This window comes from Balaenoptera musculus, chromosome 19 (assembly GCF_009873245.2).
Source record: "Balaenoptera musculus isolate JJ_BM4_2016_0621 chromosome 19, mBalMus1.pri.v3, whole genome shotgun sequence".
NCBI classification, from domain to species: domain Eukaryota; kingdom Metazoa; phylum Chordata; class Mammalia; order Artiodactyla; family Balaenopteridae; genus Balaenoptera; species Balaenoptera musculus.
This window is the reverse complement of record NC_045803.1, coordinates 8,968,657-8,994,098: the sequence shown is the minus strand read 5'-3', so window position 1 is coordinate 8,994,098 and position 25,442 is coordinate 8,968,657. Positions and strand designations below refer to the sequence as shown.

At 52.0% G+C, this 25,442-nt stretch overlaps 1 protein-coding gene across 6 annotated transcripts; it reads right to left on the bottom strand.

Annotated features, from left to right (window-relative positions):
- Nucleotides 1-10,006: 10,006 nt before the first annotated feature.
- Nucleotides 10,007-22,326, bottom strand: MEIS3 (Meis homeobox 3). Of its 6 annotated transcripts, none has more exons than XM_036834896.1 (14): nucleotides 22,185-22,326; nucleotides 21,816-21,923; nucleotides 20,230-20,411; nucleotides 19,849-20,008; nucleotides 19,702-19,752; nucleotides 18,487-18,537; nucleotides 18,157-18,306; nucleotides 15,169-15,280; nucleotides 14,833-14,981; nucleotides 13,801-13,877; nucleotides 13,503-13,561; nucleotides 13,313-13,399; nucleotides 12,891-12,960; nucleotides 10,043-10,467 (listed from the first exon to the last, which is right to left on the bottom strand). In XM_036834896.1, the coding sequence occupies exons 1-13, from the start codon at nucleotides 22,194-22,196 to the stop codon at nucleotides 12,911-12,913; spliced, it is 1,248 nt and encodes a 415-aa protein (XP_036690791.1). In that variant the 5' UTR covers nucleotides 22,197-22,326; the 3' UTR covers nucleotides 10,043-10,467; nucleotides 12,891-12,910. The 6 variants fall into 6 exon arrangements, with proteins under 6 accessions (XP_036690795.1, XP_036690791.1, XP_036690792.1 ...); XM_036834897.1 differs by lacking the exon at nucleotides 21,816-21,923 and adding an exon at nucleotides 20,519-20,633 and having other exon boundaries at nucleotides 22,185-22,290; XM_036834900.1 differs by lacking the exon at nucleotides 21,816-21,923 and having other exon boundaries at nucleotides 10,007-10,467; nucleotides 13,313-13,396; nucleotides 18,157-18,255.
- Between the last annotated feature and the right edge of the window lie 3,116 nt (nucleotides 22,327-25,442).

Sequence of the window (25,442 nt, the reverse complement as noted above, 5' to 3'; positions counted from 1 at the left end):
CCTGGTGGCGCAGTGGTTAAGGATCCGCCTGCCAATGCAGGGGACATGGGTTCGAGCCCTGGTCTGGGAAGATCCCACATGCTGCGGAGCAACTAGGCCCGTGAGCCACAACTACTGAGCCTGCGTTCTAGAGCCCGTGAGCCACAACTACTGAGCCCGCGTGCCACAACTTTCGAGCCCGTGTGCCTAGAGCCCGTGCTCCGCAACAAGAGAAGCCACCGCGATGAGAAGCCCGCGCACCGTAACGAAGAGTAGCCCCTGCTCGCCGCAACTAGAGAAAGCCTGCGTGCAGCAAGGAAGACCCAACGCAGCCAAAAAAAAAAAAAAGTCTCACCGATGGACTCAGATCTTTAAGCCTGCTCCTGCCCATCCAGAAAGTAGCAGCTGCTGCTTGTTGGTCCTCCTCATGGTCTGGCTCTCATCCCTCCTGCTGCAGCAGGCCATCTGAGGTGTTTTGGGGTAGATCCGGGGAGTTAAGGCTGAGCAGGGACCTCAGATTCCAGGTGCAGGATCTGATCGCCCCTGGCGACTGCTCTCTCCTGAGTCTGTACTCACGGCCTCTGCTTTCCCTTGAACCCGGGAGACGCTGCATTGGCCCATGTACATGTGCCACTTTGAGAGTTGGACGGGGTGGGTTCAGTGTTCCTGTGGACCCACAGGCTGCCTGTTCACCAGGGTCGTTCTGCTGCGGGGTCCGTGGGCAGTCCTCAGCCGTCCCCTCTGGACTCCCTGGCCATGTCTCCCCGACAGACATGAAAAGGATAGGGAACGCTGTGAACGAGGATGATGCCAGTAAGTTCCACGACTCAGTTGAAATCTGGGTGACAACAGGATGGACGTGGCCAAGGCAGAGACAGCTGCGGGATAGAGGAGAGAACAAGAGACAAGAGACACAGCAAGAGAGAAACAGAGAAAGACACAAACTACCAAAGCTCACTCAAGAAGAAACTGCACAATGCTATGAACCTATTAAGAAATTTAATTCATAGTTACAAACACAGAGGACAGGCTTGGGTGGGTTCACTGGTGACCTCCAGCAGACGGGGAAGGGACTCAACGACGGCTCATTCACAGTGTGGAAGGCGACACCTCTGGGCCAGCATTGCCCTAATGCAAAACTTGACTCAGACGACACACAGACACAAAACTTCCTAAAAGTTTAGCAACTCATTCAGCAACATATAAAAAGAACAGTAGTACATCATGGCCAAGTGGCATTCTTCTAGGAATACAAAGTAGGTTTAACATTTGGAAGTTAATCAGTGTGATTCACCGTATTGAAAACAGAAAATGTGTTAGACGAATTTTAACAACACCTTGTGGCCTTGTGTAAACCCCCTTGACCGCTCTGCTCCAACATTTCTTTTCTCTGACAAATGAACACAGCTAAACTATTTTCCCCAGAGGTTTCATTTTGATATAGAAATCTTGGGTTTAACTTTATTTAATAATAAAATAAATATAAAAATAAGAGAAATACAAATATAAAAATAAAATTTAAAATAAATAGATAAACAATTAAAATCAATAAAATAATAAAAGTTATTTAAAAGTGCAAGTAATAAAAGAAAATGATAATCGAACTTCATCAAAATTAAAAATCTGTTCTGCAAAAGATACTAAGAAAAAGAACAACAAAAAAAAGAATGAAAATGAAAAGGCAAGTATAGACTTGGAGAAAATATTCACTATATATGTATATTTAACAAATACATATATAATAACTATACATATTACATAAATATATAAACTATACAAAGAATTCTTTCAAATCAATGACAACTGCTTTATAAGAGGCAAAATACTGAATATAAACTACAAAAAGTAGATAAACAAATGGTTAATAAGCCCATGAAAAAATACTTGCAATCATTAGCTGTCGTGGAGATGCAATTAAAACTGCAATGAATATCACAGTAAACATTAGAATGGCTAACATAAAAAAATACAATACTAATTCAATATGTGGCACAATCAGAGCTCACATATGTTGCTGGCGGGAACATTAATTGGTAAAACAACTTTGGAAAATAATTCAAAGAATGCTAAAATCAAAGCTGGACACGTTCTGTGACCTGGCAGTTCCGCTCGTGGACACACACTCCACAGAAATGCACGTGTGTCCACCAAAAGCCAGGGTGTGTGGGCAGCAGCATTATTTGTAACTGGAACCCAGCCAAATGCCTATTGACAGAAGAATAGTTAAATAATTGTGATGAATTCGTACATTAGAAGGACTAAACCACAGCTCCGTGCAACGCAGTGGGGGCGGGGGCAGCACCAGCCGGGCTGCGGGGGCTGCTCAGGGTTTGTTTCTTGGTCTGGATGCTGGTGGCGCAGGTATGTTTCGTTTTCTGGGAAAACTCACCAAACTAATGATTTGTGCACTTTTCTGTATATTAAGCTTCAAGAGAAAGTTTTTAAAGGTTATTGAATGAATGCCTACGCACTTTGTATTTAGAAAGACCCTGCTAAATTGAAGTTGTACAAATTCCCCTCAAGGAAGATGAAAGAGCCCATTTCCCCTACAGCCTCGCCAGCAGTGAGCGTCATCTTTTTAACCTGGGTCAATCTGATGGGTGAAAAATAATGTCACAACGAGGGTTATTTAAGGCAGTTGAGAACGGCAAAGGCACAGCCCCACCTGGAATTTTTATGCACGTATTGGAACAGACATGTTTCCCCAGGTAATTAATGGATAGAGCTTCTGGAACTGTTAAGGGCCATAGAATTCACCCATGAGGGGCTGTGACCTCTGGGCCCTCAATTCTGACAGATGCCCTGATGGCTGTCTCTGGGCATTTAGAGTTTCCTCCCTTCTTCCATTTATTTCTCTGTTTTTAATACCTTGAGTTGGGAAGTCATTTTCGGGGCTCATAACAGAAAAGGGATAGAGATTTGACAACCAAAAAATGGAAACATTTTGAGAGGGTAAAGTCACCATAAAGCCAAAAGACAAGCAGCAAACTGGGAGAAGTGTTTGTAATATCTATGATGAAGCTTAAGATCCAAAATATATAAAGAGCTGCTACAAACCAATAAGAAAATGATAAAGAGCCTAGGAAGGACACAGTCAAAAGATTTGAACCCACACAGAAGAGGAAATAGAAATGGCCCAGAATAATTTGCAAAGATGCTCAGACTCACTGGCAATCAGGGGAAATTAATGTAAATCAGTACAGCCTGTTTGGAAAGACATTTGGGAGAATCTATCAAATGACCTGTGAAAAATGCCCCTTCCCCTGGACCAGTGATTCCAGCTTCAGGAATTTATCCTACAGATACACATATATCTGGAAATGATGTGTGTAAGGATATTCACACCAGCTTTGTTTGTAGGAGCAAAATAGGGGAAACAGGGTAAACGTCTCTCCATATGGATCTGCTTAAATAAAACCCATCCATATAATGGACCACTTATGCAGCCACGCCAAACAACGAGCAGGCTCTGTATTGATACAAACAATATTTCCAAATTATACTAAGTGAAAAAAAGCAAGTTGCAGAGCCATGTGTGATATCCCAATTTTTAAAAAATTGACACATGTTTCCATATGCTCACATAATTGAGTAGAATTACACACCAGATACAATAGATACACAGCAAACTTGAATGATGGTCATCTTTGTGGAGGGAAGGGCAGGGGATAGGAGGGGTGGGGACGGAAGACAGGAAAGGGTGATTTTTCTTTTTAAATCAAGATTATTGAGGTCTAGTTTACATATAATAAAATGTCAATACATTTTGGCAAACACACCTGTGTAACCACCATCTCAATCAAGACACAACATTTTCTTTCTTTTTTTATTTCATCATTTTATTTTTTTAATTTTTATTTTATATTGGAGTATAGTTGATTTACAATGTTGTGTTAGTTTCAGGTGTATGGCAAAGTGATTTAATTATACATATATATATATCCATTCTTTTTCAGATTCTTTTCCCATACAGGTTATTACAGAGTATTAAGTAGAGTTCCCTGTGCTATACAGTAGGTCTTTGTTGGTTATCGTTTTATATATAGTGGTGTGTATATGTTAATCCCAACCTCCTAATGTATCCCTCCCCCACACCTTTCTCCTTTGGTAACCGTATGTTTGTTCTAAGTCTGTGAGTCTGTTTTGACACAGAACATTTTCAACACTCCAGAAAGTTTCATGGTTCCCCCCTCTTCGGGTCAATGCCCTACCCCAGCGTCAGCCCCAGGCAATCACTGATCTGCTCTCTGTCACCATTTATTAGATTTCCCTTTTCTAGAATTTCACATAAATGGAATCATACAGCATGTCCTTTTTGTGATAATCCAGCGTCTGAATATTCTACAGTCTCTTCATTCTCTAGATGTTTGGGTTGTTTCCAGTGGGGAGCTATTTATGAAATAAAGTTGCTGTGAACATTCATGTATAAGATTTTATGTGGATATGTTTTCATTTCTCTTGGGTAAATACCTAGGAGCAGAATTGCTGCCTTAGGTAGGTATATGTTTATGTTTAAAAGAAGCTGCTAAACAGTTTTGCAAAGTGGTTCATCCACTTTACCTTCCCGCTCACAATTCGAAGGTTCCGGTAGATCCACTTTGTGGTTTTTAATTTGCATTTCCCTGATGACTGATGAACTCGGGCATCTTTTCATGTTCTTATTGGCTATTTGGATGGTCTCTTGTGATGCGTCCATTTAAGTGTTTGATCTATTTTCTATTGGGTTGTCTTTTTTTTCCTGGTTTGTAGGAGTTCTTTATATATTCTGCATACAAATGCTTGTTGAATGTCTGTACTACCAGTATCTTATTTGTGGCTTGCCTTTCTATTTTAATGATGTCTGCTGACGAACAGGAGTTATTCATCTTATACTTCAGTTTGTCCAGTTTTTCTGTACAATTAGTGTTTTTGTGTCCTGTTAAAGATATCTGACAACTATTTATTGAGCACATGCTATGTCGAAGGCACGACTGCTCTAGGCATTGGGGATGGAAAGTCCAAACTTCACTTCTAGGAAGCTTTCCTCCTAACACTTGCACACATGTGCAGACTGCATGTGGATATTCTGTGCTTCTATTTGCTACAGCTAGTACTGTTTCTGCAGTACAGTTAGCAGAGGGGGATTTACTGTGATGATAGTGCCGTCGGGGCTTCAGGACCCTCACTTGTTCAGGCCTTTTTCAAGACCCTGCACCTACTGTGCTGGTAGCTCTATAGTTTTTCCAAAAGAGGGCCCCTCGAATTGTATGAGCCTCAGGCCCCACAAAACCTGGATGCACGCAATTATATCAGAAAATTGGAAGCCACAAAGACACTCATCAATTGGGTGATGGCTGAATAAGTTATGCCTCGGAGTTCTCCTTGGCTGTAGAAAAAGCAAGCTCTCCACGCAGCATAGAATCATGGTTAAGGGCATGGATTCAGGAGCCAGACAGCCTGGATTCAAATCCCAGCTCTGCTACATACTCACTGTGCAACCTTGGGCAGGTTACCCAATCTCTCTGGGTGTCAGTTGCTCCATCTGCAAAATGGAGGGTAATGAGAGTATCTATCTTGCTGGGTTGTTTCAAAGATTAAGTAAATCCATATATGTAAAGTGCTTAGAACGGTGCCTGGCACATAGCAGGCATTGTTTGAGTGTTTGCAATTACACCGTGAGCTGTGGGGGTGAGCACAGTGATATCTTGTGATACCATGTAGAAATTTGATGGTACTCTCATCTCTAAAAAGTCTGGCCCTGGACTTCCCTGGTGGTGCAGTGGTTAAGAATCCACCTGCCAATGCAGGGAACACGGGTTCGAGCCCTGGTCCGGGAAGATCCCACGTGCCGTGGAGCAACTAAGCCCGTGCACCACAACTACTGAGCCTGCGCTCTAGAGCCCGCAAGCCACAACTACTGAGCCCGCGCGCCTAGAGCCCGTGCTGCGCGAGCCCGTGCTCCGCAACAAGAGAAGCCACTGCAATGAGAAGCCCGCGCGCCGCAACGAAGAGTAGCCCTCGCTCGCCGCGACTAGAGAAAAGCCCGCGCGCAGCAACGAAGACCCAACGCAGCCAAAAATAAATAAATAAATTTATTTTACAAAATAAAAAATAAAAAGTCTGGCCCTGTTTCCTCATATTCTTTCCCCACGTCCCTGCCTTGGCCTGTCACCCCTGAAACCCACAAGGGAAGCCTTCCTTGTCTCTCTCAGCTTTTGGTGATTTGCCACCCGATGACCTCATCTGAACTTGACCATCTGCTAAGACCCTACTTCCAAATGAGGTCACATTCACAGGTCCTGGAGTTTGGACTTCAGTATATCTCTTTGGGGGACAGAATTCCACTCATAACACCCCCCCTTTATTCCACCCTCCATATGGCAGCCCGAGGGGCAAAGCACAAACCGACTCTGTCCTTTCTCTGCTCAAAGTTCTTCCAAGATAATGGAATATTATCAGCCCTAAAAAGAAATGAAGCACTGCCATGACACGGATGAACCTGGAAAATATTATGCTGAGTGAAAGAAGGCAGACACAAAAGACCTCGTATTGTATAATTCCATGTATAAGAAACGTCCAGAACAGGCAAATCCACAGAGCCAGAAAGTGGATTGGTGGTTGCCTGGGGTTTGGGGTTGGGGAGGGGGAATCGGGAGTGACTGGTAAGAGGTAGAGGGTCTATTTTGGGTGTGATGGAAATGTTCTAGAATCGATTGTGGTGATGGATGCACAACTCTGTGAAGATAAGAAAGTCATTGAACTACACACTTTAAATTGGTGAATTTTATGGTATTTGAATTGTATCTCAATAAAACTGCTATCAAACAACTTCCCTGGCTCCCCAGCGCCCTCTGGAGGGAGCCCTGCCTCATTGCCCGGCCCCATGTTCTGGTGCATCCGCGCTGGATGACCCCACACTGTTGTGGGCACGTAACACAAGAGGCTGCAAAGCCACACACAGAAGACACTGCCATGGACACATATAAGGAGGCACCCAGTTATAATGACTCACTTTGACACACGATCCCACCCAGACACACCCCCAGACCGTACCAGGTGGCCCAGTGGCCTCGCCCACCATCCCAGCCAGACACCAAGGTGGTGTCTGTCAGGGATTCTGTCTGCTGTTGAGTATGTTTATCTCAATTGTGCATTCCAGAATTGGGGAAGTTATCACAGGATGGATTCGGGGATGCCCTGGGCCCACGGTGAGACGAACCTGAGTGGAAAAAAAACATTAGTCACTTGATCTCCATGAGCACCCCCGTCTGACTGGTTGGCCACATTGAAGTTTGTGGTCTTTGGGAATCAGCATGAGTTCAGAGCTGGTGTCTGGCGGTCCCCAAAAGGTCTGATTATTTCCTTTCTCCCAGTGCGCAGTGACCCTGGTCAAAGGCTGTAGGTCCCTTTGGGGAAGACCCGTAGAAAGATTAACAGTATGAATTTTGAGCAGTGTACTGGGGTCCTTCCTCGAGGGGACCCGGCCTCCCCTCATTCAAGGGGCCTTGGGTCTGTAACCTGGCTCAAGTCTGGGGATTGACGGAGGGCCCGTGACTCTCTGATTTTAAGATTCAGGTTAGACTTTGGTTCACTAGACCCAGAACTCTTCCGCGTATACAGACCAAGCCAGAACTTAGTGGAGAGGACATCTATTTCCCTCCCAGGAGCGCCATGATCAACTCCCAGCGCCATGGTCTCTTCCGATTGCTGTTTGCGGGGCTGTCCTTTGTGGTGGCCACGCCCACAGCGTGGTGGCCACGCCCACCTGGCCTTTGGCGGCTCAGTGCCGCGTCTTAGCCCTAGCCGCCCCCGGATCGGATGATCCCCACTGCACTTGTTTCCCAGTTCAGGCGCGGCCACCGTGAGGTCTGGTCTGGAGAGAAGAGCGGCCGTGGAGACACAACCAGGCTTTGGACACACGCAAGGTGGTCCCCAGTTATAAAGACCCACTGTCTTGTAGTCATGGACACGCACTCACACGGAGACATACAACTTATGAGGCACAGCGTGACAGCCACAGCCCTTCCTCAGTGACATACGTCCCATTCAGTAGTAGGCTCGGCGGCGGACACACTCCTGGAGGCGGCCGCTACACCGATGCCCCTCCCCACAATGGCACGTCGACCCCAGCATCCTAAGTCCATGGCCTCAGCAGTCATGCAATTGTCACACACACGCACATGCACCAACCCCGGTGACCACCCGGCCCTGCCATCCAGCCCCACACGGGCCACCCTGCAGACCCATCAGAGTCCCCACCTCTCTGCCCCTTCCACTCAGCAACACCCACCCACTGCACAGGCAGCCTCAGAACTCCAGGTTCAGCTGTTTCCTCACCCCAGGAAGTGGGGGAGGTATTTTTAGTTACAATTAACCTCCCGCCCAGTTTCCCTCCTCCCCCATGGCACAGCCGATTGATTTAATTAGAGAGGATTAAATGAGAGGTATTTTCAACCGGGTGGGGGAGGGGGAGAGGAGAGCTTCCCCTCCCCCACTTGCCAGTGTCCCTTTGCCAGCCAGGCCAGGTTGCAGGAATACAAAGCCCTCCCCTTGATGTAGACCTCAGGCCTTGGCCCAGCCCTGCCCCCTCCCCCATAACCCTCCCCCACCCGCCTTTAAAAGTGGGGAGAAGAGGTGTTGGAAGTCCTTCTTGCTGTATATCCCTCATCCATCCCACTTCAGCCCCCGGGAGTTTGGGGAGAGACAAACTGTAATCATAGTCACCAAAACAATATGTAACTCAGAAAACAGTTGGTGATATAGGTCCTTTAGAAATCATAGACTCTTAGAATTCTATTTTTAAAAATGAGAGGTTGTGAGGCAAGTGGTTAGCTCACAGCCTGCCTGGGTTCAAATGGGAACACCCGCTCTCCAGCTCTGTGACCCCGGGCGAACGATTTCACCTCTCTGGGCCTCAGTTTCCTGATCTGGGAAATGTGGCCAGTAATCATTCCTCCTCCTGGGGCTTAGTGGTAAGCGCTTACCAGATTGATAGGCATAAAGCTCCTGCAACAGAGCCTGGCACAGCACGAACCAGAGAAAGGGTAAATAAATGTGTAAAAGAGGCACCTGTACTCCCATCCCTACTCTGCTCTGCTTTTTATGACACTGTCAGCTTCTAACAGACTAAATGATGTGCTCATTTATTTGGTCCATCGTGGGTCTTCCCCACTAGGACGTCAGCTCCCCCAGGGCAGGGTCTTGGGTTTGTTCACTCGAGTGCAGGGACGAGCAGAGGGTGCATGTCCAGGGCATACCCGTGGCCAGGAGGAATGAATGATGAGGTGAAGGCGGCTGAGTCTCAGAACTATGGAATTTCTTCCTCCGTTCTCCACCTGTTTCCCAGGCACCTGCTGGGTAGAGGGTGCTTGCTGTCTGAGGCCCCAGGTCACCACGGTGACAGAGAAAGACAAACTCCTGCCTTCTGGAAGTGCTGAGGTTCCAGCCAAGAATGAATAGGCAAATAAGTGATGGAAAGAATTCCAGGGAGGGGGTGATGGGGGACAGGGGATGAGGTGAGAGAGAGTGGTGGACAGAGCGGGGTGCTTTGGTGTGGCTGTTCCTGTGTCTTTGCAGAGGTGACCTCTGAGCCAGGAAGGTGTCCCAGGCAAAGGGAACAGCCAGGACAGACACCCCGAAGGGGGACTGAGCTGGTCCTTTTCCACAAACAAGGTCAGCCTGCTGGTGTACGTTACCATGCGGCCCAGTCACTCCTGTTGCCCCCACTGCCTGCCAGCAGAGCCCCCTTGCTGACCTGTGGCTGGCCACAGATACACAAGAGAGCCCTTTTGAAGCCACGAGAACTGCCCCGCTCAGCCTACTACACCAACCCGTAGATTAATGTGCTAAAAATTAATTGGCCTTTTGAACCATGAAACTTTGGTATGGTTTGTTACACAGCAATAGCTAACTGATACATACAGAGGGCCTGAGGAGAGAGCAGGATAAAGAGCATCAATTATTATTATAATTAGTGATTCATGAGCTTCAAACTGATGAGAATTTGAATCTTGGAAGAGACCCACGAACTCAGATTGGTGGCCTTTTGTTTTTAAGACTTTATGCTTAAAAAAAAAAGGTAGAAGACAACACAAGAGGGAGATGGGGGAGGGGGAAAGAGGGTGGGCTGGGAGGATGAAGGGAACCTCTCTAAATGTCGGATCTGGGTGACCCTCCTTCCCTGATGGCCCCAGCCCACCCCCAATCCCTTCTCTGTCCTAGGGGTGGGGGGGGTTACCCAGCCGCCATCTTCTGAACACCCAGGCCCAGGATCTCAGCTCGGGTTCCAGGCAGAGGTGAGGGCAGAAGTGGGGCACAGGGCCTGGAGCCCTTGTCTTTGTCCTTGAGAGACCCTCGAGTGGGTGCTCAGGCCCCTCATGTCCCGGCAGGGCCCCAGGGAGGTAGGCATTGAGTTGGGGGGGCCGTAGGAGGTGGGGTGCTGAAGCCAGAGGGCCAGGCGTCGACCAGAAGCAGGTATGAGCCTGGCAGCCACAGTCCAGAGGTGGGGGTCTGTGGAGAGGAGAGGAGAGGCCAAGTCAGGAGATGGGGAGGGGGTCTGGACCTACATCAGGCCTTCTGTGCTATCCCCACCAGCCCCACAGTGAGAGGGACACAGAGAGAGAGGCAGAGAATCAGAACAGAAATGGAGGGAAAGAGACAGACAGAGATGAAAAAAGGACAAGGAGACAGTCAAGACAAAGAAAGAGATAAAGATAAGGAGGACTTCCCTGGTGACGCAGTGGTTAAGAATCCGTCTGCCAATGCAGGAGACATGGGTTCCAGCCCTAGTCTGGGAAGATCCCACATACCGAGGAGCAACTAAGCCCGTGAGCCACAACTACTAAGCCCGCGTGCCACAACGACTGAAGCCCGCACACCTAGAGCCTGTGCTCTGCAATGAGAAGCCACCACAATGAGAAGCCCGCGCACCGCAACGAAGAGTAGCCCCCGCTCGCTGCAACTAGAGAAAGTCCGCGTGCAGCAACAAAGACCCAACGCAGCCAAAAATAAATAAATTATTTTAAAAAAAAGATAAGGCGAGAGAGACAGAGCAGGACAGAGAAGAGACATCGAGATAGAGATGGAGATGTGGAAAGAGAAAGAATGAGAGAGACAGATATAAAGGGAGAGACAAAGAGGAAAAGGCAGGGGTTGGGGAGAGACAGAAAAGAGTGGAGAGAGAAGTGGAGGGAGAAAAGGCAGCTTGCTTGGGGAGAAGGATAAGAAGCTCCCTCCATCACTCCTGGTCCCAGAGGTCCCCTGACTCTGGACCAGGGCTCACCTGTCTGCAATTGGTCAGGGCAGAGCTGAGACCCCCATGGACCTGCCGGGCACTGAACAAACCTCTCCTCCCAGGCTCAGGCCTCCAGTGCTCTCCAAGCCTAAGCCCTCGCAGGTCTCCACTCTCATCTCCCAGCCTTTCTGTGGGCCCTGAGTTCATTACTCACCCGCCTCAGCCCAGCCCAGTCCCTTTGTATGTACATGTGTGTGTAGTGAGGGACTGTCTCATAGCCTTTGCATATACTGTTCCTTCCTCTCCTGTCTCACTCCTCTTATTCTCCTGGTCTCAGCTCCAAAGTGCCCTCCTCCAGGAAGTCCTCCCTGAACCCCCCCAGCCTGGGCCCAATGCCCCCTCTGGGTTCTTCCAGTTCCTGGGTTCCCTCCTCCCAGCCCTGCCCACTGTAGGTCATTACTGTCTGGGGACAGATCTGTCTCCCCCACTGGACTGTGAGCCTCATGGGCACAGGGCTGGGCTGTCATGGTCACTGCTGTGTCCCCATCACCACCCAGCACAGGGCTGGGCACACAGTTGCTCAGGGAATGTGTATGGAATGAATGAATGAATAGATGCCAAACCAAGGAGTTTGGACCTCATCCAATGGGCCCTAGGGAGCCACAGAAGGGTTTTAATCCAAGGAGAGTCAAGATCTGCTCTGTGCTTTAGAAACTCCAGGCAGCCTCTCAACCCTGGGCGTTTGCACATGCTGTTCCCTCTGCTTTTCTAAGCTGAGTGAACCTGCACAAGTGAACTCTTCTCTCCGAGCCTCAGTTTTCTTATCTGTAAAATGAAAATAATAATAGCTTCTCTCTTTTGGGGTTATTGTAAAGACTGAGAAGATACTCTAGACTTAAGACCTGGGAGAGTAAAAGAATGCACCCTGCTACCTTGCCCCCAACCTTCTGCCCAGTGGTCTCCTATTCATCCTTCAATGCCCTACCCAGAAGCCACTTCTTCTACAAAGTCTTCCCTGATATCTCAGAGATAGCTGATGATAGCTGTGTTTTATTGTTTGAACTGTTGGACTAGATTGCCATTGGTTTCTGATGCCCACTTCCTCATGAGCCCAGAATCTTCTCAAGAGCTGGACCCTACCTGAGGCATGTCAATATATGTTTGGAAATGTATGTAATATGTGGATGGGTGGATGAATGGGTGGGTAGGTAGGTGGGTGAATGCATGGGTAAGTTGACAAGTGGGTGGACATGTGGGTGGGTGGATCAATGTGGAGGTAGGTGAATGAGTGGGTAGATGTATCTTCTGATGGATGAAGGGCGGTGGATACATACATGGATAGATCCATGGGTAGGCAGGTAGGTAGGTAGGTGGATGAATGCATGAATAAGTGGGTGGATGTGTGGGTGGGTGGATCAGTTTGGAGGTGGACGGATGAGTGGCTAGGTGGGTGGATGGATGAATGAATGAGCGGGTGAATGTATGTTTGGATGGATGGTGGGTTGGTGGATGACTGATGGATGGATAAATGTATGTATGGGTGAACTGATGGATGGATGGATGAATAGGAGAACCCTCAGTTCAGGGATGCAGGCTGACCCTGCTCTGTGTGGGCTCACTGTTGGGAGTCTGGAGGTCTTACGAAGGGTTGAGAATAGCACAATCCCCAACCCAGTGCCCCTAGACCTAGGACACTCACATTTCTTCTGACTCCAGCCTCTATAAATAATGCCACTCTCCTTCTAAGTTCAAACTCATCCCCATTGATCCTGGAAGACAAAAGAGGAGTGTTAGTGGTCTTCACCAGACACCCCCATATGCCCCACTCCCCCTTCCTTCCCCAGGGGACTCCTCTATCAGGACAAACTGAGTCATCCTTTAAGAGGGTGTTGGTCCTTTAAGGAAAAGTGGAGCTTTCCAATGGGTGGTTGAAGCCTGGAAGAAGCAAACTCTGGGAGGAAAGGTGGGGACCAGGAAATCTGCATTTGCATCTTCGACTCCCCTCTTAAGCAAATGAAGCAAGGTATTTTTCAAGAACTTAATCCCAGAAGGTGGGGCACATTGTTTGGAGGAGGGGCCTGGAGTGCTGGGGGTGTGGCTTAGTTAGGGGGCGGGGCTTACCTGGGGGCCTGACAGTCACTTGCGGCTGAGTCTCCGTGTAGCCCGCCATGGGCTGGCCCTCTGGGCTGAAGGCTGCACCCTGCCCTGCTAGGGGAGTTGACGGGTGCAGGCTGAGCCCCAGGATGCCTGGTTCAGGCTTTGATATTCCCCCAGGAACACTAGGCCCTCTCTTCCCACCTTCTCCCCGTACCTGTGCGGTTGGATTGATCGATCATTGGTTGCACGATGCGTCTCCGGGCGTTAATGAACCTGGGAGGGGGTCATGGAAACGGAGGAGGGTGCAAAGAGGGAGTAGAAGAGAGGCAGAAATGAATACACAGGGACAGAGAGAGAGCAGGCAAGAGAGGACGGGTACAGGGGCGGCAAAGCAGAGGCAGGAAGAAGAGAGGCTCCGAGGGGCTTTGGGGCCTCCTTCAGCACCGCGGACAGCGCCCGGCCTCCCACCCCGGGCTGGCGCACGGACGGCCCCGGCCTCCCGCGTCTCTCACCAGTTGTTGACTTGCAGGATGGTGAGCCCCGTGTCTTGCGACAGCTGCTTCTTCTGCTCTTCTGAGGGGTACGGGTGCTGTGGCCACCAGCAAGAGTCACCCTGCTTGCCTGGCTGCCCTCTGATCCCCAAGGCCTGGCCTGCCCAGGTCCCAGGGAGTTGGTGAGCCCAGGCTGAGGCAAGGCCGGGAGAGACGGGAGAGATGGCGGCGTGTCTGAGCTTCTCCGTGCTCCCCGGGGCCCAATGGAGGGAGGCAGAGCCAAGCTTCGGGCAATTACACCGGTGGGTGTCCCCCCACCTCTTCCAGCAATTAGAGGCTAATTGGCCAGTTCTCATCAGGGAGGTGGAGCTGGGGGAGGGGGGTACTGGGGGAACTCCACCGCCCTGGAGAAAGGAGGCAAAGCCCAGCACCAGCCCTCTCTGAGTCCGTCAGGTCCTTGTGCATGTCTCTCCCCATCCCAATCTCTTATCTTTCTCTGTGTCTATCTGTCTGTCTGTCTCTCCCCCAATGTGACTCAGTCTCCCCCTGTGTCTCTCTTGCTCTGACTCAATGCTCTCCATAACTCCCCATCTCTATCTTTGTTTCGGCCTCTCCCTGTCTGTCCTCCTGTCTCCTTGAGGCAGGGTGGTTTGGTGATTAAGGCCAAACTGCCTGCATTTGAACCCACTTCTGGCTGTGAGACCTCTGGGCCTCAGTCTCCTCATCTGCGAAATGGAGCTAATAACATCCCTGTCCTCACGGGGTATGTTTGGCTGGATGGTGGATGACTGATGGGTGGGTCACTGGATGGGAGGGTCGGGGGTGGGGGAGAGGACTGAATGAGTCAAGAGCCCTTAGTGGCACCTGGCACACAGGTAGTGCTCATGGGTGTGTGCGCTTGTCAATTCCCATCTGCTTGAGATTCTCCCTCAATATTTCCCTGCTGCCTCAGTCTCCCATCTCTGGGTCTCTCTCTGGGCCTCAGTTTCTGTGTAGCCATCCTTCTCCATCTCTCTCTCTGCCCACCCCGCACCAGGGCCCCAGGGCTCTCACCGAGAGGTGCTGGAACAACCAGGCTCTCATGATGTTGGTGGCCACCTTGGGGAAGATGCCTCTCTTCTTGTTCTGCCGCGGCTCCTGGTCCAGCTCCTCGTCCTCTCCCCCAGAACTGGGAGAGGCCACGTTTGTGTCTAGCCCATCTCCTGAGCAGGGAGAGGCATGCTGTGCTGTGGACGGGAGAGGTGGAGGGACCAGAGGGACCCAGAACCCTCCCCCAAGGCACCACTCCACACCCCAGTCATCCTTGCCCCTCTGGAAGTCCTACCTGCTGTCTAACTTCAATCTTCAGACTGACTCCCACCTTTCCCCTCCACCTCTCAAGCTTCTCACCTTGGTCACTGGAGTTGTCACCACTCTGGGAGGCCAGGCCCCCGCTGGATGGACCCGGGGTCCCCAAATGTACAGACCCGCTGTCTTCATGGTCTCTAATCCATGTAGTATTCTGGAAAATAGGAGTTGGAAGTCAGTGCCAAGGCTTGCTGTATAATATACTACGGTGGCTAAGACCACGGGCTCTGGAGCTAGGAGTCCTGAGTGTGAAGACTGTGTCTGCCTCCTTCCTGGCTGTGTGTGACCTTGGGCAAGTCACTTCACCTCTCTGTGCCTCAGTTTCCTCAACTGGAAAAATGGAGGACAATAGCCATCCCCACCGCCCTCACAGAGTGTGGTAAGGATTCAGTGCGTTAACTTACGTAAAGGCACACAGCAATCACTCAGGAAAGATGAGCTTGTACAGATCTCTGGCACCTTATCAGAAATCCCTGGAAGCCAGCGCTCTTTCAAAATTCAAAACTTTTCACATCTTTAGGCAGTAAATCAGTGCACACGCCATGTATTTCCTAACACCTCCACAGGGTCTGGGGCATAACCTCGTCATCAAACTCATTAACATTTCTGCAGCAGAATGGATGAATATTTAACTAAGTGGAATAAATAAAGGCTATAAATAGCCTCTCATTAGTTCAGGTCAGATTTTGCTGCCCAATGAGTTTGCACTAAACTTACAGGGAAAAAAACACCAACTTCTAGTTTTCAGAGATTTGGGGGTCTCCAAACTGCAGATCAGGGAGTCGGGGGTTGTATTTTCTTTATCCAAACTCCTACACACGTTGAGGAACTTGACAATGTGTTGAATTCACCCCCTGCCGCAGCTCTGTGTCCCAGGAGGCCCACCCACCTGTATAGATGCATCATTTCTTTGTCATTTGGTTTAAGGTTCTTCAGTTGTTGGGAGGCAGATTGGGTGGAAGTGGGGATGGCAACAGCCGCCTGCTGTTGCTGAGCCCTGGGGTACACCCCTGCCCCTGTTGAATGTCCTAGACCCTGCCCTCTGCTTTGTAATTAGTCCCCCACCCCTGCAAATGACCCAGTGTGGATGCATCATTTGTGTCCTGCCAGGGCTCAGCCTGGGACCCGGCACCTTAGAGAAGTTTTCTCCAGGCTCAGAATATCTGTGTGGAATTTAGAGTTTGAGGGCATTGGGGATGGGTTGTGTGCAAACGACAGAATCATTAGATCTGAAGGCTTTTGAGCATCGTTGGAATTGTCACCCTGCCCTTCTGGCACTGGATCCGATCGGATGAGCGTCTATGTCAGTGTACCTGAAGCTGTCCTGAGACTGTCATGCAGCACATAAGTGTGAATGTGCCTACGTCCGTGCCCGACAAGGCAAGGTTGTCCCTGGAGAGGAGGTGTCACATGGGCAGAGCTAAGACACGCAGCCGTATTTAAGCATGATTGTGTCACTCTCTCAACCGGCCAGGTGGCTGTATCTGACAAATGCAAGGCTACATTTATTTTTCTAAGCTTGTGGCTGTAGTTCTAGGGGTTGGTGTCCTATTTGGGAGACAGTGTGTGGTTATCCTGAGTCCTGCATGAGTGGGCAGGCAGCTCCGTGATTCTCTGGTGGGGGGTGATGGCCATAGGCGTGTGTTGGCAGCTGTGTGAAGATATAGAATAGGGCTCTGCCTCCAAGGGGGTTGTAACTGATCAGCACACGCACATGGTGTGCCACTGAGCAGGTGCATAATACGGGTCGTGAGGCAGAGGGTCCTTGAGGCTCACCTGTGACTGCTGTGTGCGCATGCTCGAGTCTGCATAGTTGTGGGACGGCCACGTGTCTGTATTTGGGTGTGGATGTCATGCTGTATAATTGCTGTGTTGATAGTGTGACCGCCTTGTGGGTATGGCCCTCACTGGGATCCACACAGCTGTTGTGTGATTGTTGCCTGGGTGCTTAAGTCTATGAAACTATAGTCTCATTGTATCTGAGACTGAATGAATCTGGGGCCACGTGGCCATTGAGTGGCAAGGTGTGTGCCCACACCTATAGCAGTCCAATTGTTAAGAGGTTAGGGTAGGACTTCCCTGGTGGCGCAGTGGTTAAGAATCTGCCTGCCAATGCAGGGGACACGGGTTCGAGCCCTGGTCTGGGAAGATCCCACCTACCGTGGAGCAACTAAGCCTGTGTGCCACAACTACTGAGCCTGAGTTCTAGAGCCCGTGAGCCACAACTACTGAGCCCGTGTGCCACAACTACTGAAGCCCGCACACCTAGAGCCTGTGCTCCGCAACAAGAGAAGCCACTGCAATGAGAAGCCCGTGCACTGCAAGGAAGAGTAGCCCCCACTCGCCACAACTAGAGAAAGCCTGCGTGCAGCAACGAAGACCCAATGTAGCCAAAAATAAAGAAATAAATTTATAAAAAAGAAAAAGAGGTTAGGGTAGCATGTGTGTGTGTGTGTGTGTGTGTGTGTGTGTGTGTGTGTGTGTGTGCAGGCACTGTGGCTGCTCTGGGTCTAAGTGTGGGTGTAGCTGAGTTTATGTCACAGGATCTGGGGCCATTTGGCTCCATCTCCAGCTGGGTGGCTGTTATGTTGTTGAGGTGTGTGTACTGCACACACACACACACACACACACACACACACACACACACTCGAGAACGGCAGTGTCTCAATCAGGCTGTGTGATCTATGACGCTATTATGCCGCTGGGCTGTGAGTGTTTAAGTATGTGGCGTATGATGTCACCTGACTGTGAGTGTAATGGGTTTTGTGGCTGTTTGTGAACCTATGTGGGTGTAGCCAAGTCTATGTGTGGTATCTGCAGCTGTTGGGGTGTATATGTGTGCTGTCATCCAGCTGTATTGCAGTCTGTGTAGCTGTTGCATAGTTGGTGCATGTCCTGTGGTCAGGCCATGTCTGACGGTGGCTGTCTGAGGTTGTGTGGTGTGTTGTGTGCGCCCTGATGCTGGAACCCAGCTCTCTGGGCATGCCTTTGGTTTCAGGGCAATGCCTGTTGCCCCATCCTGGGGCCCACCTGATCTGGGAGGCTCGGGCAGGAGGCCGGGTAGTCGTCGAGATCCTCCCTGCAGCCGCCGTCCCGATCCTCGATGACCAGGTCGATGGGCATCTTTCCCTTGAGGCAGGTGATGTAGCGGTGACAGAAGTTGTCGCACAGGTCGTGGACCTGAGGGGGCACCGGGGTACTGGGGGGGCCACCCGGGGGCCAGGGCTGGGGTGTATAGGGATGGGGGTGGCCTTCTGCTGCAACTCTGGTGGGGAGAGAGCCTGAAGGAGGGGTGGAGGGGGCAAGAAGGGAAGGGATGGGGGGCAAGTGAGGGCATGAGGGGAAGTGACAAGCACTCACCTTCTCCAGCTCCAGCAGGTGGAAGCGGAGCACTTGAATGGCCTGTATCATCTGAAAACAGAGACACAAGAGGGGAGGGAGAGAGGGAGCGAGGGAGCGAGACAGAGAAGAAGGAAGAGGAGGAGGTGTAAAAAGAGAAGAAGGAGGAGGAGGAGGAGGAGGAGGAGAAGAAAGAAGAAGAAGAAGGAGAAGGAGAAGGAGAAGGAGAAGGAGAAGAAGAAGAAGAAGAAGAAGAAGAAGAAGAAGAAGAAGAAGAAGAAGAAGAAGAAGAAGAAGAAGAAGAAGAAGGAGAAGAAGAGGGGGAGGAGGAGGAAGAAGAAGAGAGAGAAACAAAAAGTGCATTGGATGACAAAGAGAAAAAGAGTGCAAAGAGAGACAAAGACAAAATGACAGGGGCAGAGAGAAATAGAGAACAGAGATGGAGACCCAGAATTAAGGAACAAGGGAGTGTGAGATTGAGATCAGAGACAAAGAAAGAGAAGCAAGAGGTGCAAGAGACAGAAGAGGACCCATCACAAGAGGAGTGAGCTAAGGTATGCTCTAATAATAACACCACATCCTTTGTCGGCTTGCCCTTGGATCCATTTCCCACCCTTCACCTGAAAACTACATTTCCCAGAGTCCTTTGCCAAAAGGGTTCAGCCAATAGGAAGCTCTGGTGGGAGCTGGACCGCAAAAGGAAGGGACAAGCCGTGGTATTTCTCCCTCTCTCTCCCTCTCCTCCTTCTCTTCCCTTTCCCTCTCTTCTCTCTCCTCTCCTCTCTCCTTTACAGCTAATTGCTTTTATTCATTTTGGTGTGAGCCCTGTTCTGACTGATAGAACAGCGAACACTTAATGAGTCCCCATTCAGTGCCAGGCATTGTGCTACATGCTTGACTCTCTTTAACTCATTATACACTCACAACAGCCCTACAAGATAGAAATTATTACTAGCTACACTTCACAGATGAGGAAAACGGGGCCCAGGGAGATGGAACTACTTGCCCTGGTTCTTAGAACTAGTAAGTGTAGAACTGGGATTCGAACTCAGGCCATCGGGTCCCTGTTCTCAAACTCTAGGCTACACTGCATTGCAAATGGGCAACAATTATCACTATTTGAGGACGTGGGCCAGGCAGTCTCCTCTTTGCTCCCACAACCAATCCCAGGGCTATGTAGGGTGGAACAGGAGACCCCCTTGGAGGAGGAGGAGTTGGGGAGGGCCCAGGTCTCACCAGATTGTCCAGCTCCGGGTTGGAGGAGAAGAGAGGCCTCTCGGAGCGGACCTGAGAGAAAGAGAGAGGCCAGGGAGGGCACATCCTGTCTCCTGCCCACCCCACTTCACTGGTTCTGCTGGCGCACAGTGGATGGTGGGTGCCCACCTGCTTGGCAAAGGCTGCAATGTCCTCGTTGAAGGAATCGGAGGAGCAAACGTCACTGCCTGGGGGTGTGCCCAGCCCAGTCCCAGCCCCATCACGGGGAGAACACGTGGCCAGTTCACATTTCTCAAAGACCAGGGCCAGCAGCGGGAAGAGTGGGTGTCTGGGGGAAGCAGGAGAGGTGAGAGTTCATGAGGGGAGGGCAGGGGGGCTGGGAAGTATGGCGCAACCGGGAGGTGGAGAGGAGACCCAGAGGGAAGAGGTGGAGAGACAGAAACAGAGTGAGACAGAGTCAGAGAAGAGAAACATATCCAGAGAGACAAAGAAACAGGGCGGGGGCGCATCCCGAGACCCCATGGAGCCCTCAGCCTTGTCCCCACTCACCCGTAGATCTCATCCTTCTCCCTCCTCAGGCCATCACTATCCAAGCCCAGGGGCGGGGGCTGGGGAGGCCGGTGGGGGCCGTAGGGCCCGGGGGCTCTCGGTGCCGAGGGCACTGCCTCCGAGAAGCCAGCCAGGGCTGCAGTGCTGTCCACGATGCCGGGGTAGTGGGGCAGCTCATCGTACTGGGTGGGGGGAGGTGAGAGGGGAAGAGCCCCAGGGAGGTGTCAGCACCAACAAGAAACCTCCCTACCCTCGCACCCAGGAAATGCCCCCTCCTTGCCCCAGTCACCTGCCCTACTGTCCCCAAGTGTCCCAGCCTTGCTCCCTTAGGCCCCCGATGTCCCATGGAGCTGTCTGGGTGGGACTGAAGGCCCTGTCCTCAAGCCTTCCCTTGGACCGGTGGACTGTGAAAAATGTCCCGTCAGAGATTCCCAGCGTGTGGGCAGGAGGGTCCAGGGGAGAGAGACTGACCCAGGTCTTGGATCTGAGGGTCAGGGTTGGGGGGTCAGGGATTGGCTGGCCGGTAACTGCCAGCTTCTCACAGAGAGTTGGGGGGAGAGAGATTCAGAGAGAGGGAGAGAGATGTGAGAGAAGAGAGAGACTGGGAGGGAGATGCAAGAGAAAGACAGAGGGAAGGAGAGATTAGAGGGAGAGAGAGAGAGGGAGGGAGAGAAATGGTGGGAGAGACAAAAAAGGTGGAGAAAGAGACAAGAGATAAAGAGAGATGTAGAGTCAGAGGGAAGAGCAGAAAGGGAGAGAGACACACACAGAGAGAAGATACAGGAGAAACAGGCAAAGGGAGACAGGGGGCAGAGAGAGAGAGACAGAGACAGAGACAGAGACAGAGAGACAGAGAAGGGGAGAGAGAGGAGGGGAGAGAGAGGAGCCGGGAGAGAAATTGATTCTCGCTCGTGGGCACTGCCCATCAAAGCAGTGCATTGTTTGTACACAAATGTACACATACAGTCTCCCCCGCTCAATTTCATTTCACAGATGAATATGCACGTCTGAGTGCATCTTAACTTGTCACACTCCACTCCCCATGTGAACCCACCACACACGCACACACATACACACACACACAGCCAAAAGCCAGGCGCAGGAATGAATGAGTGAGTGAATGAATCAATGCATGAGACATTTAGCACAGTGCCTGGTGCACATTCAATAAACACTTGTTGAACCAAAGTATAACCCGGCTCAACCACACAAACGCACTTGTGCCAATAGCCCCAAAGAGAAATCACGCGTGAGATTTCTGTGTTTTGTCATCACAGAAGCACACGCACCGGGGAAGCCAGGGGACCTTTAAGTCACCCACGTCCAATCCTTTCCTCGGAGATGAAGAAACTGAGGTTCAAAGAGGCAAAGGGACTGAGGAGGGGGGAGCACCAGTGTTCCGGCCACGCGGGGGTGTGTGCGGAGGGCTCTGAGTGTGTGTGTGTGTGTGTCTTTCCTTTTCTCCTAACTTCTCCTGAGCACTGAAGTTGAATCCATCTGCCCCCCACTGTTCATCGCACATCTTAGGATGTCCTCGAATCCTGTGGTATTCCTGCCCCCCTCCACCCCCAAAGGTGCCTACTCACCTCTTCGCCTGTCTCTCCATCCCCAGGACAGCGAAAGAGAATCCCTTGGCCCTGCCTGGTGAGACCCACCTCTCCCAGCACTGTCCCCACGCCTAACCCTCTGGAGGACTTGGAACAAAAGTAGACCAGGGAGAAGGATGGGGGAGGGATGAAAAAGAAGAGGGGGGGGGGTAGGATAAAGGGCCTGAGGTGGAGGGGAGACCAGGGGCAGAGAGGGGAGACCCGGGGTTAGGAAGAGGGGAGGCAGAGAAAGAGATGGTGGAGAGAGCGGGATGGGCTGATGGGGGCCAGAGCTCCCCAGGGAGGAGATGGAAGGATGGGGGATGCGACCACCGGCCGGGGCACAGGATCGTCCGCCCTCAGACCTACCCTCCGGGCCATGGGCTGATGCCGGCGGCAGCTCCCGGGTCCCTCCAGGGCCTGGCCGGCGGGGAGGGCGCAGCCAGGGGCAGCGGCCCCAGATGGCCCGCGGTGCCGACGCCAGGGGGTGGGGCAGGAGGCTGGGTGCCCGGCCCCCCCACCCCCACCGCCGTCAGCGGCAGGCGCCGGGCCGAGCGGAGGCTCCGAGCATGGACCCCCAGCCTCCTGCCCCCGCGGGGGTCACAGCTAGGGGCTCCTGCCAGCGAGGGCAGGGGCGAGAAGGCGGGGGAGGGCCGCCCGAGGCCCCCTCCCCGGGGCCCCCAGTCCCTCCCCCGGGTCCTGGGAGGATGGAACCAGCCCGAGATCCACAGACCGAGAGGCGGGGGAGAGGGGGGCGCGAGGGGGCCCGGCCCGGGGGGCGGGCGGCGGCTCCCCGCGCGGTGCGGGGTCCCGGCGGTGGCGGGCCGGAGGGATGCTGGCGGCTCCGTCTCTCCCTCTCTCCCCGTCTCCCCCTCTCCCGGTCTCTCCCTCTCTCTGTGGTCACATCCGGAAGTTCCACAGCGGAGATGCTTAACCCACTGTCCGCCGGCGGCTCGGCCGCTGGCGGGGCGGGGCGGGGCGGGAGCGTCCGGAGCCCCCTCCCCTCCCCTCGCCCTCCCCCCTCCCGGGGGCTGCGGCCGCTCTCGGGGGCGGGTTTTTGTATCGGAGTCTCGCAGCGTCTGGTCTGCCTCGATCCCCACCCCGCCTGCCTTCCTCTCTCCACGTCGCGCGCTCTCCTCCCACCGCGCTCGGGTCTTCTCCGCCTCTCCCCCTCCCGGCCGCCCCAGGTCCCTGTCTCTCTCTCTCCCCCCTTTCCTCCTCCTTTCCACCCGTCTCCGTCTCTCTCTCTCTCCATCTCCCTGCTTCCCTCTTTTCTCTAGGTCTTCAAGTCTCTCTCTCTCCATTTCTTTCTCTCTTTTTTTCTCTGTCTCTGTGTCTGTGTCTCTCTCCCGTCTCTGCTCCCCACACCTCTGCCTCTCCTGGCCGCCCAGGCTCCCACTCAGGCCCTCTGATCAGTCCCTCTTCCCCTCCCCCTTTCCCTGTTCTCTCTCTCTGTGACTGGGAGATAGCTCAGAGGAGAACCAGAGGCTGGAAGTAACCAAACCCTATGTTGTACTTTCTCTTCTTGCTCCAGCCCCCCCTAACTTCCCACCCCGGGAGACAAGGACACTTGTGCGCTTGCCTGAAGCCATCTGTGTGTGTGTGTGTGTGTGTGTGTCCCCAGCTGTGTCTGTGTGTGTCTGGTTGTTGGATCATGCCTGGTGTGGGTGTGTTGTTTCTGTTTCTGAATATAGTGGGTGTGTAAGTGGTGTGTGAGTGTGCGCGCGCATGCGTGCACATGCCTGGAACTATCACTGCCCCTCTGCCAATTTTTCACTGATCTGATTCCTGGAGGAGCCTGGGACCCAGGCAGCCTTTGAAACTGGTGTTCTAATGAAAGAAAGATTTCTGCAACAAAAGTTTATTGAGCGCCTACTGTGTGTTGGGTGACGTTCTGGAGATGTAGCAGGGAACAAAAGACAACCGTTCCTGGTCTCCTGGTGCTCACATGCTACTGGGGATGGTGTGGGGGAGAGAGATTAGTCCGGTAAATAAATGTGTAAGTATAAAATCATGCCTGGAGGTGGTAAGTGCTCTGAGACAAAGCAGAATAAGGACAGGGGGGTGACAAAAGCTGGACAGGGCAAGTTCTCAGAGGAGGTGACATCTGAGCAGAGACCTGAAGAAGGGGAAGGAGGGAGCCATACGGATGTCTGGGGAAGATCATTCCAGGCAGAGGAATGGCAGGTGCAAAGGCTCTGGGGCAGGAATGTTTTGGAGGCCAGCGAGGGCAGGAGAGGGCATGGGGTTGGGGGAGGGAGGTTGAGACCCCTGGGATTCATTCTCTCACTGGCTTTTCTACACTAGTGTCTTTATCTTCTGGTGGCCTCAGATTCCCGAGGGGATGTATAAGTGGGTATCAAGAGGCCTGTGAACTCCCTCAGGTTGCCTGGCAAATTATGGTCTTGGTGCTTATGTGTTTTTTTAGGGAGATGGCCCATAGTTTTCATCCTATGATCAAAAAGGATACTTGACCCCCCAAAAGTTACAAACCATCACCCCAGAGTAAGAGCTCCAGAGAGAAATGAAACAGAGATCCAGAGAGAAAGGGACAGAAATTGGAGGAGGGGACAAAGACCCAGAGAAAGGAGGGCAGAGATGGGAGGGGGAGACAGAGTCCCAGAGAGAGAGAAGGGGGCTGAGAGGGCAGGCTGCAAGCCGTACGCCCACCCCTGCTGGGCTCTCTAAGGATATTTTTATGACCCTCATAAACAGCTCCACCTCTGCCACACCCTGCTGCTCTTACCTCCTCCCAGCCTGTGGAAATTAAACCAAACCACCCGGGCCAGGGAAGGGGGTGAGAGAGCTGGAGCTACAGCATGAAGGATTGAGGTTAGGACAGCAGCAGCACTTCCCAGAGGGAGAAGGCAAGTTGGAGGGCTCTGGCTGAGGGCGAGGATGATGGCCCTGGTCCCCCTCAGGCCCGGGGAAGGCCATTCCTCGTCCACCCAGGATTCAGCCTCACCTCCAGCCCACCCCCCCATCTCTGTCTCTCCCTGGATCTCTTTCTCGCCGGCCCTCACTCTCTCTGTCTCACCCAGGATCTCCATTCCTGTCTTTCTCTGTGTCCCTGACTCTTGTCCTCTGACCACCCCCCCTCGGCACACCACCAACCTTCCTTCCTGGCTATCCCTGGGTCTCCTCCAGGAATCTGGGGTCCAGACCCACCTCAGACCAATTCTTCCTTCTCTAAGCCTCAATCTCCCCATCAGCTGGATGAGCCTTGGGCTTGAGGAGTGAGGAGTGATGGCGAAATGGTTAAACTGGTAGGTGCCAGGACTCTGGGCACCTTGTCTGAGTCCGGGGTCCTCAAGCCAATGGGTGCTCCCCCTGAAACTTTCCCACGCACTGTCCCTCGGGTGACGCTGGCCCTTTAAGGCAGGCGGAGGGTCAGGGGAGAACTTTTAATCACTGCCACACACACTCCGCCCCCCAGATAGGGGTTTTGGAGCAGAAAATTTATTTAAATCACTTTTTAATTAAAGGCGCAAAGCTTTTCTGGGTGCACCCCCTCCCCTCCCCCTACTGCTCTCAGCCGAGGCTTAGGGTGCGGGAGCCGGGGGTCTGGGCCCCCAGCCTCGCTTTGGGTCTTGGGGGGTGTGTTGAGGTCCCCTCGCCCAAGCTGAT